The sequence below is a fragment of the Mesocricetus auratus genome, unplaced genomic scaffold, assembly GCF_017639785.1.
Source record: "Mesocricetus auratus isolate SY011 unplaced genomic scaffold, BCM_Maur_2.0 Super-Scaffold_100018, whole genome shotgun sequence".
Lineage (NCBI taxonomy): Eukaryota > Metazoa > Chordata > Mammalia > Rodentia > Cricetidae > Mesocricetus > Mesocricetus auratus.
Window position 1 is genome coordinate 11,063,016 of NW_024429199.1, and position 21,955 is coordinate 11,084,970.

Consider the following 21,955-nt stretch of genomic DNA (forward strand, 5'->3'; position numbering starts at 1 on the left):
GCAGAAAGGGGATGGGATAGGGGGTCAGTGGGGGTAGCGGAGGAGGGGAGAGAGAAGGAACTGGTAATGACATGTAAAACAAGCTTGTTTCTAATTTAAATTAAAAAAAACTGTGAGGTCTAAGTTGCAATGGAGATACCAGGATGGCAGAGTTGCCAAGACCATGGCCATCTTTTGAGGATAAGTGGGACTTATGTGAAAAAACCCAAAGTGAGGGTGATATATGTGGTGTAGTTTGTAAAACTGGAAAGGTAGAATTAATTCAAGCTTTTGGATCTCAGATTATGCCACTGAAAACCCCAGATGCCAGGCGATAGCACTGTAGGGCTTTTTGTTTTTCTTTCTCTTGGGTATTGGTCTTGTTTGATCAGTCTTTCCTTGCTATCCTCCCATTCTTCCGTTTAGGAGTGGGAGCATGTACTCCATGTCACTGTATATTGGAAGTACATAACATGGAATTTTGATTGTGGAGAGGGTGATGATTAATAGACTGTCTTAAGTCTCAAGATTTTGCACTTCTGCTTTGGAACAAAGCTAGAATTGTTACAACTTAATGAACAGATGGATAGATGCTTGGAGGTAGACTAAACATTTTGCATTGTGAGATGGTCATGAGCTTTGCAGTGGACAGGGGTAGAGTGCTATGGATTAAAGTATGTCTGAGTATCAAGTTGAGTTGTCAAAGGTTGGGCTCGTGATGGTTCACTGTCTAGTGCATGGATTGAGAGCCACCTATAAGAGACACCTCTGAGCTTATCTGTGAAGGCATTTTCAGAGGACTTAACTGAGGAGGGAAACCCCACTCTCAATGTGTGTGGCATCATGCAGGTAGGGCCAACAAACAGGAGAAAGCAGTCATTTTTCTCTGAATCGTGTCTGTGAATACAAACAGCTATTTCAAGTTCCCTCCACTGTGCTATCCCCACCATGAAGATTATATCCTCAAATCATGAGCTTAAAACATTCTTTCTGTATTAAACTGTGGGATTTCTTTTATTTTTGGTATGGATATTTTGCAAAGCAGCAAGACCTTAACTAATAAAAACTGTATATACAGAAAAAGCAAAGCTTGAGATTAAAATCATAATACTATAAGAGTAATAGTGAAAAGTAGAAAATATAAGCAAGGTAAAGTTATCCTTGACTTCCACCCTAATTTATATTTACATTTGTTTTCTGTTATGAATCACAGTCCCGTCCCTCTCTTACATACGTGTGCCTATGTGTGGTCATGTATGGGTGGAGGCTGGAGAACAATCTCAAATATCAGTCTTATGAAGGCAATCACCTCCTTTGAGACCAACTCTCTCATTTTCCTGAAGCTAATCAATTAGGCTAGATTGATTGACTATCAATCACCAGAGACATCTTGCCCCTACCTCCCCAATGTTGGGATTGCAGGAGCATGCTGCTGAGCTTGGCTTTTTGTGGGAGTGTTGGAGACTGAACTCAGGTCCTCATGCTTGCAAAGCAAGTACTTCACTAAATAAGCCATTCCCTGGCAACTCTTTTTTCTTACACTTATTATCATACTCTCATTATCTAGAAAAGGAGTTTGGAAAAAAAATGATGCTTTAAAAATGGAGCTCAGCAAAGAAGAGAAAGCATGTAGAGGCCACAATGGCTCGCGAGCAAGCATTCCCCCTAGTGCTTAGTCTCAATCAGCAGACACTGATAATGAGGCCATCAGATTTTCATATCAGGGACAGAGGGCAGAGGGAAAAACAGCGGTGATCCATGAGCAGAAACACTTAATTACTAGGTCAAAGAAAATCTTAAAAAAAAACAAAACAAAAAAAACCCCAAAAACAAACTTCTAGGAAATGAAACAATAAGCTGAAAAAGATGCTTTAATTACATTCTAAATATTATACAATACGACAAAATTGAGGGAGAACCCTAAAGGTAACTTCCAATTCCTATTATTTTTCTCTCCTTTATGATAGAAAGGGCTATCAAAGGCAGCCAAGTATCAGATGTATGGAGTAAGCCAAAATTTATCTGTAAAGGGGGAAGAAAGGTCAACATTTCAAAAAGAAACAGGTGAGTTTATTCTGGGATGTAATGGAATCTGCTGTCCAGATATTTCCTTAAAACTATCTTCTTAATCACAGAGCCTTTTCTTTGATTAACTATCCTTTCTGTCTATGGAAGTTTCCACGAGTTCTCTCATTTGGTAGAGTTGATAGTTGAACACAGTGACACATGCCTCTGATCTCAATGTGTAGGAGGCTGAGGCAGGAGGATTGTGAGATTGAGGCCAGTCTGTGCTACCTAATGATAGATACCCTGTGTGGAACAAACAACAAAAATAAATCCAACTATCTGCTTATCTAGTCATCTACCTGGTCAGCCAACCAACTCCCCCCCCCCCCCCCGACCCCCAAAAAATCAGAAAATGAAGTGAAGAGTTGCCTTTGGGTATAGACAGCACAGTCACTTTTCTTTACAGTTTGTACCTAGTTATTCCTTTCCCTTCCATAAGTTCTCGCTGGGCAACCGGTACAATACTTGTGCTGGCTAGTTTATGTCAACTTGACATAAGCGATAGTCTTATGAGAGGGGGGGAACTGAGACACTACCCCCATGAGATCAAGTTGTAGGCAAAACCTGTAGCATTTTCTTAATTAGTGATTCAAATGGGAGGGGTCAGCCCACTGTGGGTGATACCACCTGCTCTGGTGCTCCTGGGTTCTATTAGAAAGCAGGCTGAGCAAGCTATCAGGGGCAAAACAGTAAGCAGCACCCCTGCATGGCCTCTGCATCAGACCCTGCCTCCAGGTTCTTTTCCCTGCTTGAGTTCCCACTCTGACTTTCCCCAGTTACAGTGCTGTGAAAGTGTAAGCAAAATAAATCCTTTCCTTTGCTTTTCTTATGGTGTTTCCTCACAGCTACAGTAACCGAACTAAGACACAAAAGAACACAAGTTGGGGAGAGTGGCACAATGGCCTCAAGTCTAGATTTCCTAGTTGTGGACCCCCAAATCCCTTAATACAGGTAGTGTCCCCAACATGGGGTTGCTGTGAGAATAAGTGAAGGCAAAAAAATGCTTACCACAGTACAAAGGCCTTTCAGCAGCCTAGCTGTTTTCAAGTTTTTGTGGCTTCATGTAAATTAAGAATAATTTACAGTGAGGATAATGTGGATAAGTGCTTTTTAGTTTCATAAAACTAAACACCCCATGTCAAAGTCCAAATGCAGGAACAAAGCACTAGTATGCACGGGTGGGAATGCAATCTCGAGTCCTCATGTTTTGAATAATTAATATGCACTAATAACATTTAGACTTTTGTTTGGAAATTTTGTTAAGCCATCAGGACTGAAACTGGGAACAACAGGTTTCCTGGGCCTACACGGCGGGTTCTGATTGTAGCCGTTTCTCAGCAGTGGGAACAGGCGCATTTTGGGCACATCATTTCACTAGGCTGCTCTGGTTGTGCTGGGTTTCTAGGCCTTTTGTGTAAGGGCTTATCTTACTAGGGGCCAAATGTGCTGCAATGTGCTAATAGCACAGTGACTATAGCTCCAACCTGTGGATGGAGGATAATCTTGATCCTAGCTGATTATAACTTGGGGTTAGTTCAAGTAACAGCAGAATAGACTCTTAGGTAGCATTACTGTGAAGACAGGAATTGGATACTCAATGTATGGAGATTTGTAAGAGCCAGACCCCAAGCAGTATTGCCACTAAGGCTGTTTGCTTGAGATTGCTCAGGTCTCAAGGACAAAAACAATGACCTAGGCAGCACAACCATATCAAAGAATGTTTGGAAAGAGGGATCAAGTCTGGGGAACTAGAGGCAGGAATGGGAGAGAAACACTGCTCTCAGATCCAGGATGTTGATGCAGAAAGGGTGGGGTCTGAACATCAAAGAAAACTGTGAAGAAAGCAAAAGTCCCTCGAGATCTTATCTTCTGTGGATCAGATGAGACATTACCTAATTGGTTTGAATAAAGAGGCATAACTATTATTCAGATACATCTTCTGCCAGCTGTCACATATTCAGTTGGGACAAATGCAACACAGGTCTTATCATTACTGAGAGATAGAAAATAAGTTCCATCTACAGGTTACACCATCCTGTAGATGGAACTTAATTTTCTATCTCTCAGTAATGTCTCATCTGATCCACAGACTGGTAGCTAGGAACCAGCATAGGACTGTTCTAGACCCCCTGAACAAAGATGTCAGTTTGGAGGTCTGGTTAATCAATCGGGCCTCTGGTAGTGGATCAGTATTTATCCCTAGTATATGAATGGACTTTGGGAGCCCAATCCACATAGAGGGATACTCTCCCAGGCTAGACACACGGGGGAGGTTCTAGCCCTTGCTCCAAATGATATGACAGACTTTGAAGATCCCCCATGGAAGACCTGACTCTTCCTGGGGAGCAGAAAGGGGTTGGGATGGGGAGTCGGTGGGACTAGGGGAGGAGGCAAGGGAGAGGGAACTGGAAGTGACATACAAAAGAAGCTTGTTTCTAATTTAAATAAAAAATGGAAAAAATATTGTACAAAGAGAGAGCAGAAATGAAGCAAGTATGGAGTGTAAGAGTCTGTACTCAGCTCAGGTAACTTGTGTTGCTTGACCACAATTTCAGTGTGGGCCAGAGGTTTGATGAATAAACTAAGAGAAAAATTGGCCTCTGACAGGGGAATTTCACTGCAGAGGGGCTTTCGAGTTACACTGTCAACCTGTGAAAGACACCATGTCAGTCTGAGCTGGCAGACCTTGCTATCTTTAGAGAACTAAAAACCTGAAATACTGAAGAGAGAACTCCAATCCACCAAAACATTTTGGATTTGGGCTTCAAAAAGAGTAACTTTCTAACCACTTCCATCCATTAAAATATGGAAGGAACAACTTTATAGCAATAGCTCATCTCCTTTAATACAAAGTCTTCGAATTGATGACTAATATCCACATAGCAAAAATGAGATGGATGTTGTCTTCCAAAAATCCTAGCTCTCTGAGTATGTGACAGTGCTGTCACCTCTCTCTGCATGTGTGTGTATGTGACAGTGCTGTCACCTCAATATGCTTTATGATCACCCAGGATATGACATGCCTATGGGGGTTATCTTTAGTATCTTGTACTTGGTAGGAAGACCCACCCATTGTGGGTGGCGCCATTCCTGCATGGGATCCTGGACTACATGAGTAGGCAAAGGTCAGTGAGCAACAGCATATCTCAGCAGCATGACCAGTTGCTTCGAACTCTAGCTGCCTTGACCACCTCACCGTGGACTGTAACTCTAAACTGTGAGCCAAAATAAGGAATAAACCCTTTCTCCCTTAAGTAGCCTTTGGAGAGTATTTTATCACATCAATAGGAAAACGGTGTGTGTGTGTGTGTGAGTGTGTGAGTGTGTGTGTGAGTATGTGTAACACAAGTCAAATGACAACTTTGGGTATTGATTCTCATTTTCCATCTTGATGGGGGAAGTCCTTCTGTGTATATGTTTGTCTTATTGGTTGATGAATAAAGCACTGTTGGCAAACAGGGAAGCAAGATAGGTGGGACTAGGAGAGGTGAAGGATTCTGGGAAACAGAGGCACAGTCAGTCACCATGTAGGACTTGAGAGGAGTAAGAGGTTTGGACCCTTTCTCCATTAAGAGAAGACCACATGGAAATACTCAGATTAGCCAATGAAAAACCATAGCAAGTGGCCAACAGGTTCATAATTAACATAGTGTCCTGGGTGTTCATTTGGGACTGATGCGGCTCTGGGACCATGCTGTGGGGAAGATTGTTCCTTACACATCTTGTTTGTGATAGGTTTCTTGTTGCATACCCAAGGCTAGCGGGGCTCATGAACTTCTGTGAATTCTCTGATTTCTGCCCTTCATCTTGCTGTAGGAATACTAAGATAAGAGACATAGCTATCCTGCCTGACTTTGTGTGGATTCTGGTTTCTGGGGATTTAGACTCTGGGGTTCATGCTTTCCAGGCAAGTACTTAGCCATTGAGCTATCTCCCCAGCCCAGAATTCTGTGTTCCAGGAGACAGTTATACTAGGTGATTTTGACCATCTCCTACAATGTAATTGAGTTCCCTTAAAAAGAACATGCAACAGAGGTTGCAAGTAGGAAGTTTATCGAGCTATCTGGAAGAGAGTGAGTAAAGAAGAGTGGAGTAGGGAGGTAACAGGACCCGTGCAATGAGTGAGTTCCAGCTGTCTGCAATGGAGGCCAGTCTTTATGGACATGACACCGGCGATCTCTTTTTTGAGATAGGTCATCATGTAGCTAGAGATGACTTCAAACTAAGTCTATAGCTCAGAATGAAATTGAACTTCTTATCCTGTTGTTTCTGGAGTGCTGGGATTCTAGGCGTGCACTGCATGCCCAGGGTATTGGAATAGGAGTCAGGACCCAGGCTTATGTGCTGCAATGCAAGCATTCAAGCAACTGAACCACGCCCCTAGCCCTGGTGTTAGACCTGATGAAATATGTTATTCTTGATGTCTCCATCTTAATCCAGCATTTGCAATTCAAGTTCACAATGCCTTTGCAGGCCATGTCACAGCTAGCCTTTTATCACTGAAGCTTATTCGAATTCACTTGTAATGCATTTGCTTCCTGAGGGGGAAAGTGTAAATTTAAACCAGTGGAATCACGACTGATTGAATATAATTAGAAAACCAAATATTTTACTTAAGATGACTGATGATTAGTGATAACAGACACACTAAGTGAAGAGAGCTGTAAGGAAGGTTCATCAATGGCTTCCTAAGGTGTTAGGTAAGCTTGCACGGGCTTCCTGAGACTTCTGAGGGAAATCCTTTCAAGACCAGTGTCTAAGGCAGCCAGCTTTCCAACAAGGAATGGGGAGAACAGAATGTAATTAAAGCATTTGCTTGTTCTTATTCTCTACATTTCCTCCAACTCCTTTTAGACATGGTTTGATGCATGTAGCCGAGAACTCCTCTGGCACCTAGCATAACAGATGAGGGAGATAATGCTGCATGAGTGGTAGGAAGGGACCCAAGAAAAGTCACTAAAGCACCACCTTGAGAGAGATTAGAGCAACCCAACTGCCAAAGAACCCTTGCAAAGGAAACGGTTCTCTGAGTTCTTCCTAGATTTAAGCAGGTGGCTCACTCCAGGTGGAAACGTAGGGTCTCGTTGAAGCCCAAGGACCAATGGGAAAAGCATGGATTCTGAAGCGGTGACTTCAAGTAGACAACAGACAGCACTGAGCATCCAGAAGCTGCCCACTATCCCAGTGGAATAAAGCTACATTTCTTTCTACAGTTAGGGTAACTTCATCCTGTAACACGTATTTCTACATCTTTCTGTCTAGACTGATAACGTCCTGTGTTCAAGTCTAACTGTAATAGTTACATCATTGCTCCATAATGCAAAACGAAAGCCCACAAACAGGTTGGTGTTGGCACATGCCTTTAATCCCAGTACTCAGAAGGCAGAGGCAGGTGGATCTCTGTGAGTTCGAGACCAGCCTGGTCTATAAAGCTTCACAGAGACACTCTGTCACAAAAGAATAATTAAAAAAAAAGCTAAAGTCCAAGCCCCCAGGATGGAGTGACTTGGCTGGAAGCAGTTAGTCCTGAATGGAACAAACTTGATAAAGCTATGGAAGTCTCAGGAAACTTGCCATGGCAGATTGCAGACACTGTTCACCAATGTTTGCACTAAGAAACCGATCTGTAAGAAATACACAAATGAAAACATCACCTCTACGGCTTCCCAGGCCCAGGTTCTGTACTTGGGGTCATGAGTCAGTCGCCACATGTACATGTAAGTCTCGATGACTTCTGGCCGTAAGATGTAGTACTTTTCATTTTGCCTCGTGGCAATGGCTTCCACACCACCATCAAACCGGAAAGCTTCTGGTCCCAGCTTCATGACTAAAGCAAATGCAGTCAGTTAACACGGGTTACCTCCTGACTAAGGCTACAACCTTGACAGAATAACAAAGTACTTCACCATCCTGAAGGCAGATCCAAGAGGGACCCTTTTAAGGGCTGGTTATACCCACCATATAATACACAACCTCAATACATTTCTAAATTTGAGTTATCTAAAAGAATCTATTTTAGAAAATGGCAACCGTTCTTGTCTTTTTCCTCCACTTAACTCTGATTTAGTGAACACCCACCAGATGTTGATAAAATACCACAACAATCTGTTGCTATCTGGAAGCTCGGTGGTTGTGAGTTCTCTTAGTATGTCGCAAAGGGCCAGTCACTTAATCTTTGTGTTTAAAAGTGCTTATTTTATAAGTAGGAAGCCAGGCATATAATCTCCTTATGGAACTTTTGGGAAGTTTCTTTTTGTATCAGAGTAGAGACCCTTACTCGATGCTAATGAGGTAAATCAAAAGTCAGCAAATGAGGCTGGTTTAACTTGCATGGCCTATGTTTTTTGTTACTTGACGCAAAGATGTGTCTTTTTGTACAAAAGCAGTGACTTTTAAGCAAAGGCCCCAATTCCTTTAAGATATTAGTATCACTAAATTTCACAGTGGTTTTTCTTCCTCCCTCCCTCCTCATTCTTCTTGATGATAGCTATCTAAAGCTCCTTATTGAAGGAAATCAAAGCCTGGGGGAATGGACTGTGAATGAAGAGTAACAAGTACTTACAGGTGCGATTGTAGGATTCATGACAGGTGCGAGCGATTTCAGCTCCAAGTTCCAAGTAGTGCTGGGCCAGGGTTTCAGGCGCTCCATCTGCCCCAAGGGCAAACATGCCCCCTGCAAAGCAGGTCAGGTGGCCCATTTTGTGTTCCAGGAGGCCCCCTTTCCACTCCGCGATGTATGTTAGTCCCCCGCTGGACTTGCGGATCAGGTGTGTCTCAATGGCCTGAAAAGAGGACATTTTTAATAGTCTGTGATTTTTCTCAAATTTATAATAAATTCTACAGCTTAACTATAAAATCTTCTATTTCCCTTTCTTTCATCTTTTTCTTTATGAGACATGGTTTTGCCATAGATCAATGATTGCCTTGAACTCACTAGGGTAGGGTAGGGTAGGGTGGTCTCTCACAACAATTCTCCTGCCTCAGTTTCTTGAGTGCTGGGCTATAGGTATGTGACAACAACACTCTCAGTTTTATACTATAATTAAAACATATATATATATATATGTATATACATACATATATGAATATATAAAATATTATTTGAAATTTGAGTTTGTTGACACAAATCTAATTTGATCTGAAATGTTACTGCTTTCTGTATTCTTTTCTCTATTCCATGCCTCACTTATTCCCGTGGCTAGAATTTTCTCTATTGGCCCAGCCCCATTGGCTTTGTTTGGCTCCATGACCAAACATTTATAGTTCTCACTTGCTAAATGCCATTCCCTTCTCACAGATGGGACGCTGAAGGCCACGTCTGAGTTGAGTCATTACAAAGCCCGGCTCCCACTCAAGACGAAGAATAGAACGTACCAGGGTCTAAGATCCAGCATGGTGGCATTACTGTTTTCTCCTATGTAGGCTTAAACAGGAAAACAGAATGGCAAAGATGGGCTGTTCTGGAGTCAGATTATATGACTTCAGATTATAGCTGTGACACCATCGAGGAATGCTGTAGGCAATTTATATTTAATATATCTATGTCTCAGAGTACTCCTCATCCATAAAACGGGAACAATGCTATCTGCCGTGAAGACTCCAACACATTTAAAAGAAGTCCATATTGAAACTAGCCCTGGTAAATCATTCATTGACATCTATTCTGTGGTTATAAGAAGCTGATTGGAGGGCTGGGGAGATAGCTCAGTCAGTGAAGCAGGGAGACAAGCTGGGAGTGGAGGCGCTTGCTGTAATCTCAGCACTGGGGGGGAGGAAGACAGAAGCCTGGGTCTTGCTGGATAGCCAGTGTAGTCTCATTGGGGAGCTCCAGGCCAATCAGAGACCATGCTACACATAGAAACACAAGGTGATTGCTCCTGAGGAATGACTCCCGAGCTGACCTCTGAATTCCACGAGCTCACATGCACCCACACATACATGAGAAATTAAGTCAAGCTCTTCCCCTGTTTATTTTATTAAGGAACATACTACTGCACAGTTAAAACTTGTAAACAAATGAAGATATTTAAATATAGGATAAAAATATTTACAAAAGTGATTTCTATGACATATTTTATTTGTGCCCATGAAATATTGATATTGTCAAAAACTAGGTTAGAATAAAATAACCCTTGTATTTAAAAAATAAAAAAGTACGAAATATGTTTGGATTACTAATTTCCATTTTTTGATAGAGAATGATCTATACTCATCATGGCATAGGAGGGAAAGGGCTCTGACAGGGTCTGTAGCAATCACTGGTGCCAGGAAAAGGATTTCAGGACGCACATTTGGGATGATAGAGAAGAATGACTGAAAATGAATACGCAGTCCTTCTAATAAAGGAAGATGAGACCTCCCTTTATTAGAAATAAACAAATGAAAGCAAGACAGTAAAATATAAATGAAGACTGCTGTGCTCATTAGCTGTGGCTAAGCTAATTTTATTGATGGTTTAGTTATTGCATTAATATTTCATTCTCATTTAATGCAACTGAACATCTTAGCTATTTACACTTCTCATAGCACAAATTGCAGTAAAGTCCTTCAAGCAGATACTTGTTCATCACCCAAGAAATGATTCTTTCTACGTGGCACGAGTAATAGCTTTTGAGCACAGATTAAAGAAACATTATTACCCTGTTATGCAGAGTGAATAGAATACTATATTTTTTTGCATGATTCTGACCAACTTGCTTCTTCCTAAAACAAACTTTGATGAAGTTCTGTGCCCAAAGCAATGGTTTTGTGTGAAATGGAAAAATGTAAATATACCTCATATGAATATGACTCTAATAATTTTTGTGTCAAATCTACAGGGAATTGACTGGGGAAAAGAACATGATATAGTCTGTAATTTAATTCTTCATATTTGTGTTAATTTGATGAGGTCTTTGAACTCCTAAATGATATATCACCTGTTCATGTATCTTGGCCCCCTATGGATTCTTAGTGTGGTGTCCTGGGGGGTGATAGGGGAGCATAACAACCAGCAGAGAGATCAAAGTATTGTATAGTTAAGGCACACAGCAAGACATCCGATCTGAATCCACCTAAAGCTAAATCTGAGTGACTACATCCCCATTGACTCAACAGTTCAGAACAATAGCATACATTATCCTTTCTTGATACAGGCAGGTTTTTGTTTTTGTTATGTTCTTTAGCCTGGCCTTGAACTCTTCAAGTCAACTGAGCCTTAGGTCTCAGGTGTGTATCTCTGCCCCTGACTCATAATAATCTTAGAAGATTTGTTTTATTTATACTTTGAAGTTTCATACATACATGCAATGTATTTTGATCGCATTGACCCCCCAAGCCCTTCCCTAACTCCTTCCAGACACTCTCTTCCTCCCTTCTCTACTTCATGTCTTCTTTAAGAAAACAATCAATCAAACAAACAACCCCCCCTCCAAACCTCACAGAGTCTAATTAGTGCTGTCTTTTCATAAGTGGGTGTGAAGTCATTCCCTGGAGCATGGGCAGTTTACCAGTGGCCACAACCCTGGAGAAAACTTACTCTTCCTCCCTATCCATCAACTGTAACTATCTCCTAAACAAGGAGTGGAAGCTTGTGTGTCCTCCCAACCCACACTGGAATGTTGATCACGTACAGTAGAGTACAACTTTGGTAAAAGAAACTTTGCTGTGGAAGACAGTACTGCTTTCAAACTCAGAACTTTGTTTTTTCTAACTTTGCCCTGTATCTTGAAAATCTACAATGGATTGAAAATGTGTTTACTATTAAGAGTCATAGGAAACTCTGCCTCGTTTGTTCTTAATGGATTTTCCTGTCAACTATTTGTCTAAACAGAATACATTAACGGGGGGATCCACTTCTAGAAACTGGGGAGGGGTGTGTGTGTGTGGAAATGCTTCAAACAGTATTTCAAAATGGCTTTTCTTGGAATCTCAAGATCTTAAAATTAAAAGTTAAAATGTCTGCTAGGATGGTAATAAGATGATATGATATATAAACCAGATTATATTGATAGGAATGAGCTCTCTAGTGTCACCAAATGAAGACAGGACCACAGGGACCACAGCCTAGCTTGCATCTGATATTCACCTTGAGCCTAAGGAATTTCATCCTGTGTGTGAGAGTGAAGGGTTCTATTTTGTTCTCTGAAGCCCTCAACTGATCTGGGGGAAGGAAACAACAGAGTACTCAATTCATCTAACAAGGGCAAAGCGAGCTACATTACATTTAAACAAACAAATCCTCCAAACCTTTTAGAGAGGACAGTACCTTTAGGATAAAGACGTAAAACAAATGGTGTCACAGGTTTCTAAGGCCAGTTGTATTAATCTGTGCCTGAAATCAAGGGCACTTCGGAGGTAGAAGCAGGAGGATCAGGAGTTCAAGGCCATCCTTGGCTTTATAGGTTCCAGGCCATCGTGGGATAGATGAGAGTCTATTTCAATTCTCTATCCCCAAGAAAAATAATTTTTCCCTATAAATCAATAGTATCAATTATAAAAATTCTGTACATTTAAGAAAAAGGTTAACTTTCTGTGGATTTAGCTACATTTTCATTAAATCTCTGGAGATGAGTTCAAATAGTAGAAGCACTAGACTTCCAGGGATCTTCAGCAATTTTTTTTTTATGAGACAGGGTTTCTCTGTATTATTTTCGAGGCTGTCGGTCCAGCCCAGCCTTGAACTCACAGAGATCCGCCTGCCTCTGCCTCCCGAGTGCTGGGATTAAAGGCGTGTGCCACCACCGCTCGGCTGGGATCTTCAGCAATTTTAACTTAGTCAATTTGCAGAACATAAACCCAGTATTCTTTTCCCATATTGTAAAATATAGCTATAAGAAAAGAACATAGTCACATTGCTTAGGGAAAGAAGTATATTCCAAGCAATGTGCCCTTCAGCAATGTCACTGCGTAGATATAACAGAGACAACACCATGAAGTTAGGAGATAGCATCATCTTCATGGAGCACCTTCAGGGAGAACTGTTTTCCATATGATCTGCTGTTGGCCAGAAGGGTAACTGGTTTATGAGCACCTTTCTTCAGACACGTGTCTGTAGCTCACGGTGGCTTGGAATTCACTATGTAGACCAGTCTGATCTCAAACTCACAACAGTTCTCCTGCCCTCCACCCCAGTTGCTGGAAGTCCAGGGGTTACCACTATGCTTGGCTAGCTATATGACTCAGAGCAGTGAAAGTTATGGTTCAAATCTCACCTGTTAGAACTTAAACCATAAGTAGTACTGGGCAGTGGTGGTGCATGCATTTTATCCCAGCACTCAGGAGGCAGAGGCAGGCTGGTCTCTGTGAGTTTGAGGCCAGCCTAGTCTGCAAAGCTACACAGAGAAACCCTGTCTCGAAAAAACCAAACCAAACCTGTAATTTGCTTACTATTATAATTACACTGCAGACATCGAGCTCTCCGTAACTGGAAATACTTTATAAGCAACTCACATAGTACTCTATTTTTTTTCATTAAGGTTTGATTAATATGCAAGTTGTACATTAGAGCTGACTAGCGAAAACAATTTAAATATTGGGTTACCCGAACAGCATCAAAATACATCTTCTTGGCTTCTATGTCGGTCTTGTCAGACATTAACCATGCCTTGAGCAGATACTCATAAAAGCTGTCTCCAAGTCCTCCAACTGACACATGATCTGTAAAAGAGAGGGAAATGGACTTCAGAGTGGCTCAGCTTTTAATGCAGATAATGCAGCAAAATCATATTAGCAACTGGCATTCGAAGCCCGTCAGCTGCAGCTCAATGGAACATTCAAATTCCAACAAATCCCTGCTTCAGAAAGCTCTGTGAAATGAGCAGATGGGCTGGGAACTTATGTGCTGTACCCTCAGTAGTCACTGGGGTACTTCTGCAAACATGACAAGGTCAAAAATCCTGCTACTCTAGTGAGAACACACAAACAACAAACAAATCAAAGTATTCCAGAGTCTATCTTTAAATTATTTAAGATTTAGTTTTGAGTAATACAAAACTCCACCAGAGCTTCAGGCATTAAAGAAGCAGAGTTGTTGGTAGACAGGAAGCTCCTTAGCTTCGTGTCATTTTTAAGACTGTATGATAATTCTAGTGTTCTCAGTCTGAGGGAAGAGAGCTGATGGGATGGTGTCCTAAGAAGGAAGCAGGACCATTTCTCTTCTGACACTTCAGTCCCTCAGTACACCTCCACTGGCATTGACTATGCTTGGTTTACAGTAAAGATCTGTAAAGTACTCTAGGTGTCCTCATCTTCACCATGAGAAAACGGGTCATCTAGGCCAGGAGAGAGCACAGTGTGAGCCATTCCACCCATGGAACGCACGTCTGGATGTTTGCTTTTCATCCCAAAACATCAAGTCTAAATGGGTCTTCATTTTTAAAGCACACCTGCTTCCACATCCACAAACACAATCGATTTGAAACGTCACACCCAGAATCGAGAGAATTTGAACATTGACAAAATGGCCTTTCAGAGTTTTGTAATGCAAAGCTAAGTCTAAAATTAAAAGGGTATTTCTTGACTTGCTTGTTTAGGAGTGCATTAGCATATCTCTACGTATAAATGCTGCATAGCCAACAAGTCCACTTTAAATCTGCATAGGTGCTGAAAATTGAATACACTGGAAATTAAATTCCTTTTTAAAAAAATTTTGTCTTCAACTTCCCCTCCTGCTTAGGCTTCCTCCCATTCACACACACACTGGAATTCAGGGGGTCAATGAGTTGGGATATAGCTCAGCAGGCCACTTACCTAGCATAAGCTAAGGCTCTGGGCTCAGTTTCCTAGCAACACAAACCCCAACAAAATAGAGCAAGAGCCATTAAATAGGCTTTTGAAAAATTATTTCCTCTGACTCCGCCTTCCCATAGGCGGTGGGTTCTGAACTCTATACTCTATTGCTTCCAAGTACCTTTTGAATGCCCCTATTCCCCTCTATTTTCACCACTGTGATCCTGGCTCACGTCACCACTACTCCTGTCCTAGTTAGCTTTAACTGACATATTCTACAGTCTCTAGGGAAAGGACTCCCAAGTGAGAGACTGAGACATTGCCCAGGTCAGACTGACCTGTGGGCATATCTATAAAAGACCATTTTCATTATTAGTTGGTGGAGGCACGCCTACCATGGCTCTCCTACCTCAGGCAGGTGGTGCTAGGCTATGTAAGGAAGTTAAGGTCAAGCCTGGGAGTGAGCCAGCAAACACAGTTCCTCCATGGTTTCTGTTTCAAGTTCCTGCCCTGACTTCTCTCAGTGATGGATTGTGATCCAGAAGAGTGAGCCAAACAAAGCCTTTCCCCTGTGAATTACTTTGGGTCAGAGAGTTTCATCACAGCAACAGGAAGGACACAAGGACAGTTCCTGCTTGTCACTGCAGGGGCCAATTATCACATTTCCTGCTTTCACCCTTATAGGACATGCTATTTCTACTTAATTTTAGCAAAATTGAATAGCAAGGTCAGTTCCTCAACTGCCAAGCACTCAGCAGCTCCGTGCAGTCTTGCCCACTGTGCTGGACAGGACGTCAGCATGTCCTTCCCTCAAAGCAGCATGACAGCCTCTCTCCACGCTCCAGCCACCCAACCTCCTCACAGGCCAGTCTGGTCACCCCTGTCTCAAAGCCCTTCAACCCTGGCTTTCTGGGGACCAGGGAGGACTTTATGATTCCAGTCTTCTCCATGCCATTGGCCACTTGCCCTCAGACCTTTGGATCCTCAAAGTTATCAGCTTCCATCCATCTCCCTCGGGGATTCTGTGGGTCTTGTTTTCTCTGAATGCCATGGACATACTTCATATCCAGGATAACACAATACTTCCCTGAAGAGACCGTCCTTGAAAACCTCACAGGGTCCCCTCCTTCATAAGCTTTTGGACAGTGCACACCTTTGCCACACTTTTCCTTCTGGAATGTGGTCAAAGTGCCTTGCCTCCTTACCAAGTCTAAATCTACAAGAACAGAGATAGGTCCTTATGTTTTCCAATGCACACTGGGCCCTGGAAAGCCCTTAATACTAAGTGATGTCAATGTTCCAATGCCTTGTACTTGATGTTAATAAGGACCACACCTATTCCAACTCGTAAGGCTTGCTTTTAAGTGTTTAAACATGCAATTTCCTTATTACGGATAGTCCAGAATCATAGGAATTTAATTTTAGGGAAAATATGTTTTTAAAGTTGTAAGTCTGGCTCCTTAAAATAGCAGCATATGACCTTTACGGTTTCCTAAATAAATTACCACAGAAACCTCTGACATTTACAAACTAAATAGACTAAGTAGGATCTCATCAATAATAAGCCCTGCTGTTGTAAGCATGGCTGTAGGAGACAGACGCAAGTGATGCATGGCAAAGCAAATCCCTATCCGGTTACTGTCAAAATAACAAGGGCCAAATGAAGTTATAGGGAATGATGGCCACGGTCCAGACATGGTCTTCAGAGTCAGAGCAATGAGAGAGGAAAGCTAACAGCCAGGAACAGCTTGGTGTTTCCCCCTTGGGTTAAAATTCCATAATGATAGAAGAACAAGCTTGGGTATTATTTTAAGGAAACAATAAAATAATCAGGGGAGTATTTTTTATTTAGAGAAAAAAAGGATTATATAATAGTATACTTATTTCAGTCAACTTTGGTGTTTGTTTATTAAAAAAATTCTGGCTATCAAAAATGAAAGGTACAATATGCTTTTGATAATTTAGTACCTCATTCATTGAACTTTTCCAGGTCTGGATGACAGTTTGTGTGGTAACAGAGCTCTCTGTAAATTCTTTGTGGGTATGGGAGAAGAGGAGGCCAGATTTTTCCTGAACGACAGGACCACCAACTCTAGAAAAACAAGAATGTGGTCTCTTCATGCCTCCCAGTTCTAACAGTAATGTGTAGTTACGCAAGGGGTAAATTATGATTTTTGCTAGGGATAGGCCCCATAAAAAGATTCCTATTATCTAAAAAGAGAAAAATAAAACAAATTGACAACAAAATAGTAAAAGAATCAAGAAATAGGGGGATCAAAATTATTAATAACTTTTCTTAATTTTAATAGACTTTACTTGAATCTGAATTTATTTGCCTAGAGCATTGTTTTAGTACTAGTAATGACACAAAGACACATTCACACACATAGAGACACACACAGACCCAGACCCAGACCGAGACTCACACTCACACTCACACACACAGACACACAGACACACACACACAGACATGCATACACACAGGGCGCCTCTCATCTATAGCAATGGTCACAAAGCCTGTTTCTCACTTGTGGGCGGGCTGGGATGTTCTTTAGGTAAGAAGCAGGGACAACTGTTTACAGAACTACTATTGAAAGAATAAAAGGTCAGACCTCACACATGGCCACACAGAGCATTGAAGTAAATGCCCCGCGTAGGTAGGAAGTACTGTGTTCCGGGTTGGCAAACAAAACTATGGCATGCTTACAAACCTTTAAAACTTTGCATCCTTAGGAAGCTGGGTGTGCATGAGCATTAAGAAGGGGACTGTGCTGGAGAGGAAGAAGTAGATGCTAAAAAATTCTGACCGGAGCCTGGAAAGATGCTTCTGGAGGAAAAGGCATGTGATCTAGAGCTTAGTGGAGGAGGAGTTAGATGAAAGATAAAAGAGGAAATAGTATAAAAACAAAACCAGAACAAAGCAAAAAACAAAACAAAACAAAGCAAAAAACAAAACAAAAAACAGAACCTAAAAAAACAAAAACAAAACAAAAAAACCAAACCAAATAAGCCAACAACAGCAACAAAAGCAAACTAACCCCCAAACAAACAAAACCCCTAGACCTAGATATGGCCAAGTAGGCAGTGGTTGAGAAATAAAAATAGAAGCAATTCCTCCTTATGGCTAGAACAAACACAGGATGGAGGATGGGAGAGAGCAAACATGAGACTCATCAATCCTGTTTGTTTTTCCATCAGAAAGCTGGCTGATAAGCAATCCAAATATAAAAGACGCTTTGTACCAGGAAACAGCCAAATATATAGCATATGGGTGACCAAGATGGTGTAACTGCCTCTTAATGCCCCTCTTTATAGTGACTTCTAAATCCCAAATTAAAGAAAAAAAAAAAGCCAGAAAACTAAGAGACTTTTCCTAAGCTTTTGAAATATGAGATTAGGAGAACTCTAACACTGGTCACCCTTTTAGAAAATTATATGTCTTGTATCCCAATATTCACGTGGGCCTCAGACATGTTAGTCATAGGTCCCTTAGGGATCGATGAGTATGCTGAAGAAAGTATTCATTTGAATAGTACCTAACAGTATTAATCTTGTTGGAAAACTGAGACAGAATTCAGGAACATTTTTGTTGATTCACTAAAAGTAATAGTAATTAGCAACAAATGACATTTTCCCTAAAATATTATTTTACAAAGTAAACAAATCGGTGGGAAAACTGACACTATTTTACTTTTTTTTTTTTTTTTTTTTTGCCAATCTCCTGAATGTTTGCTTTCCTGGCTGGATGCTGATGTCTGATCCAACTTTGATCCATTAGTATACATTGCTTTGGCTAAAGCACACTAAGAAAAGTCAGTCTTGCACAGTTGTACATCTGGGAAAAAGAAGTCTATCTTAATCAGCTCTTCAGAGCTTAGAGACGGAGTTCACCAGTAAAGTGCTCATCAGTCCATCATATAAGCATGGGGACTTGTGTCTGATCTCTCTGACCCCACATTTAAAAAGCTGGGCATAGTGTCACATGCTTGTAATAGCAGCACTGGGAAGGTGGTGACATGCACATTCCTGGCCAGCTAGCTTAGCCCATGGAGTCCTAGGTCAGTGAGAAACCTTATCTCAGAAACCAAGGTGGATGGTACCTGGATGTATGTGCACAAGTATAGTCCCCCATACACATGCAGTTATTTTAATACATTTTTGATATAATGGCAAAACTTAACATGTGGTGTTTAAAAGGCGAAAATGTTTTTTTTAAAGCCTAGCTATAATGTGTGGTTACAAATTATACCAATGAACTTAAAAAAAAATCAATGATTTTATGTTTGTATGAGGGCTTGTACATGTGCACATATCATGTACATGTCCAGTGTCCTCATTAGCCCAGAAGAGAGTGTTAGATCCCTTGGAACTGGAATTATAGGCAGTGTGAGCCATCACGTGGGTGTTGGGAGTTGAACCTTGGTTCACTGCAACAGCAGCAAATTCTCCTAACCAGGAAGTCATCTCTCCAACTCCTCAATAAACTTTTATACTGTGCTACATTGAAATCTATCGAATATCCTGTACTTTTAGTGATCTTTTTGTTATGCATGATTTCATAATAGCATGAATTGGTTGCTTGGAAAATATTGATTTTATGTAGCTATGCCATGTTGACATATTTTATTACAGAATAAGAACAAAAAACACCTTTGTTAAAGTCACCTCCAATATCATCAGGAAACTAATGGAGCTAAGCTCATTGTGATATATACAAGTTTTCTAAAATTCTAATTTTTATTTAGAAAGTCAAAATTTGCCACCACTGGTACAAACCATTTCTTTTCATCTCTTTTCATCTTTAAGAACCAACTACCCAGACCAAAATACCCAGCTTTTCTTCTTTCAAGTAAAGATGGTGACTCATGAAAGAGTAGTCAAGCCATCCCAGAGCAAGGAAAATCATCAGTGATAATGTAATCTTGGAACACAAGGTTTCCCCCATGCAGCTGTGTGTCTCAGAAATGCTTCTGTGTGCTTTTATCCCCTCACACAAGAAGTCACTCATGTGAGATTACATTGTCATACACTTGTGTTGTTGTCTGCTAGGATCAAAAGTTATTCCTCTGCTTCATCAAGACATGTATAAGCGAAAATGGTATATTTTAATTATGGTAGCCATTCCAGTGAGCATTAGTCTGTCTGGCTTGATTCTCTTACTGAGCTACCAGTCTTCCCAGCACTGCTAAACTCAGGGTAATTGAAACACACACAGGAAAAAGCAAAATTGCCCAGTATTCACAGATTTTGACTTTGTGGACCCAGGAAAGGTGTCCAGGACTTCCAGTGACCTGGAGACCACACTGAGTGGGCAGCTTCATCATGATCTAAAGTGTCTAGATACAGGCTCTTCCTAGCTATTAACCAACGGGAGACATGGGATTTAGCATGCTTTTCTTCCCCTTCTTATTAACTTGTTCTTTAAAAGAAGTACTTCTAGAAGAATAGCGAGGCCTAATTATCTAAGAATATGTTATTTAATATAAAGAAAAAGCCAAAATTAGAGTAAAAATTTAAGACAGCGTTAATTCCTTCAACATAGCTAGCTATTTCACTTGGTTTCAATTGCTACTTAACCTTTCATGCTTTGCAGATTAGCTTGAGAACCTTTCCTTTCACAAGTCCCAAGCCCTTCTACCTATGCTGGGAATGATCTGAAGTGAGGGTTTCTGGCATCCGAAGGTCTCAGTTGACACTTGTTTCTATGCTAAAGGTAAATCACTCACAAGAAATCTTTACCCGGCACCTTAAAATGACAGAGAAATGTCTCTCTTTCTGTGCTCCTAATTTCCCAACTCAAAATAGAAAATGTCAGATGTGGCGTGGTCCAGGTACTGCTCAGGGCAGCAGCAGCATTGTCATCAACACGGAGCACCCTGCATTCCTTCTAACCACAGGGCCGGCCCGCTACAAGAGGCTAGCTAACACTAGCCAGCTCTTCCTTTACTGACATAATAATGCTATTAGACTATCTGGGAAAGCAAGCTGTCTGGCTTCCTGGCAGCACTCTGTCTAAGGCTGGGTAAGACTTGCTTCACCTTGTCATTATTCCTTTATAAGATCTGCATTTGTCCCCTGCCCCTGGCTTGGTGCTGGGCACCAAGAAGAGAGAAGGATTGCTCAGCTTTGGACTTACGTTGACCCCACTGTCCACTGCTGGGGTTCAGATAGTTAGGATAAAGGCCTTCTGGTTTTTCTAGTTTGTTCAGCACTGTTCGAATATTCATCACCTGTAAAAGAAAAGGAACATTAATATGAACATCTAAGAAAAAGTTCAGGCATCATTCTTTCTATCTTGCTTATTTATTTATTTTGGCCAAGAGAGAAAAAAGATGATAAAATGTTTCAGAATTAGGAGAGTTGTCATCATCTTATTGTTATGACAAAAATGATAAGTGCATATAGTCATACATATCCAGAACCCCAGATCTCAAATTGAGACCTTGGTCAATATATTAAGGCTATATCAGTGTATAAAACAATTAACTACTCATTTGGAATTGTGCATTTGACTAAGATGATATGGAAAATAAATTTAAGTAGTAGGTCAAGAGAAGACAAATCCTATGGAAAAAAAAAAGAGAAGAAATTATGTAAATCTCCACCCCTCAGTGTAAGGGTATTGGGAGTGGGGCTTTGAGGGTTACTTAGGAGTACAGAGCCCTCTTTCTCCCACCCTTGCCTCCCGCCCCTTGTGCAGAGGTACACACAAAGGGCTGATGGGAGCACTTAGAAGTCAAGAGACCTAGGCAGGAGATCTCCTTGATCCAAACCCTAACTGTAGACCTGCCAGCGGCCACAGTGTGAGAAACTAGGTTCTGCTATGAGCCACCCCTCTAGGGAGATTTTGGCTGTGGAAATGTGAGTTTGCTCAGGCAGTGGCTCACAGGACATGGACTGATGGGAGGTGGAAGGCTGCACTCTGGTGGTTGGGTGGTCTGGGAAGGCTGCTTGCTGTGTTTGAGGAGAATTTCAACAAAGCTAAAGACAACTCTTCCAAGGAATTTTGCTTGAAAGAGGTAAAAGCTAAAAGCTAAGTGGTGAAGTAATGTGGTGTGGATGGGTTTGCTTGTTGCAAACCAATCTTTTCCATGGCCGGGTCACATTTGTATAACACTTTAACCTTGCACGTGCTCACTTCATGCAGTATATACAGTGTGATGGATTTTAGATGGAAAGAATTCAGACAGACGAGTAACTT

At 41.2% G+C, this 21,955-nt stretch overlaps 1 protein-coding gene across 1 annotated transcript in view; it reads right to left on the minus strand.

Moving 5' to 3' along the window:
• Positions 1-21,955, minus strand: part of Man1a1 (mannosidase alpha class 1A member 1) — a 173,281-nt gene that overhangs the window by 8,147 nt on the left and 143,179 nt on the right. The window contains exons 8-11 of the mRNA XM_005073303.4: positions 20,891-20,984; positions 13,568-13,683; positions 8,609-8,828; positions 7,701-7,873 (exon numbers count right to left, since the gene is read on the minus strand). Of these exons, the coding sequence (XP_005073360.2) occupies positions 7,701-7,873; positions 8,609-8,828; positions 13,568-13,683; positions 20,891-20,984 (603 nt within the window). The remainder of the gene's footprint in view (positions 1-7,700; positions 7,874-8,608; positions 8,829-13,567; positions 13,684-20,890; positions 20,985-21,955) is intronic.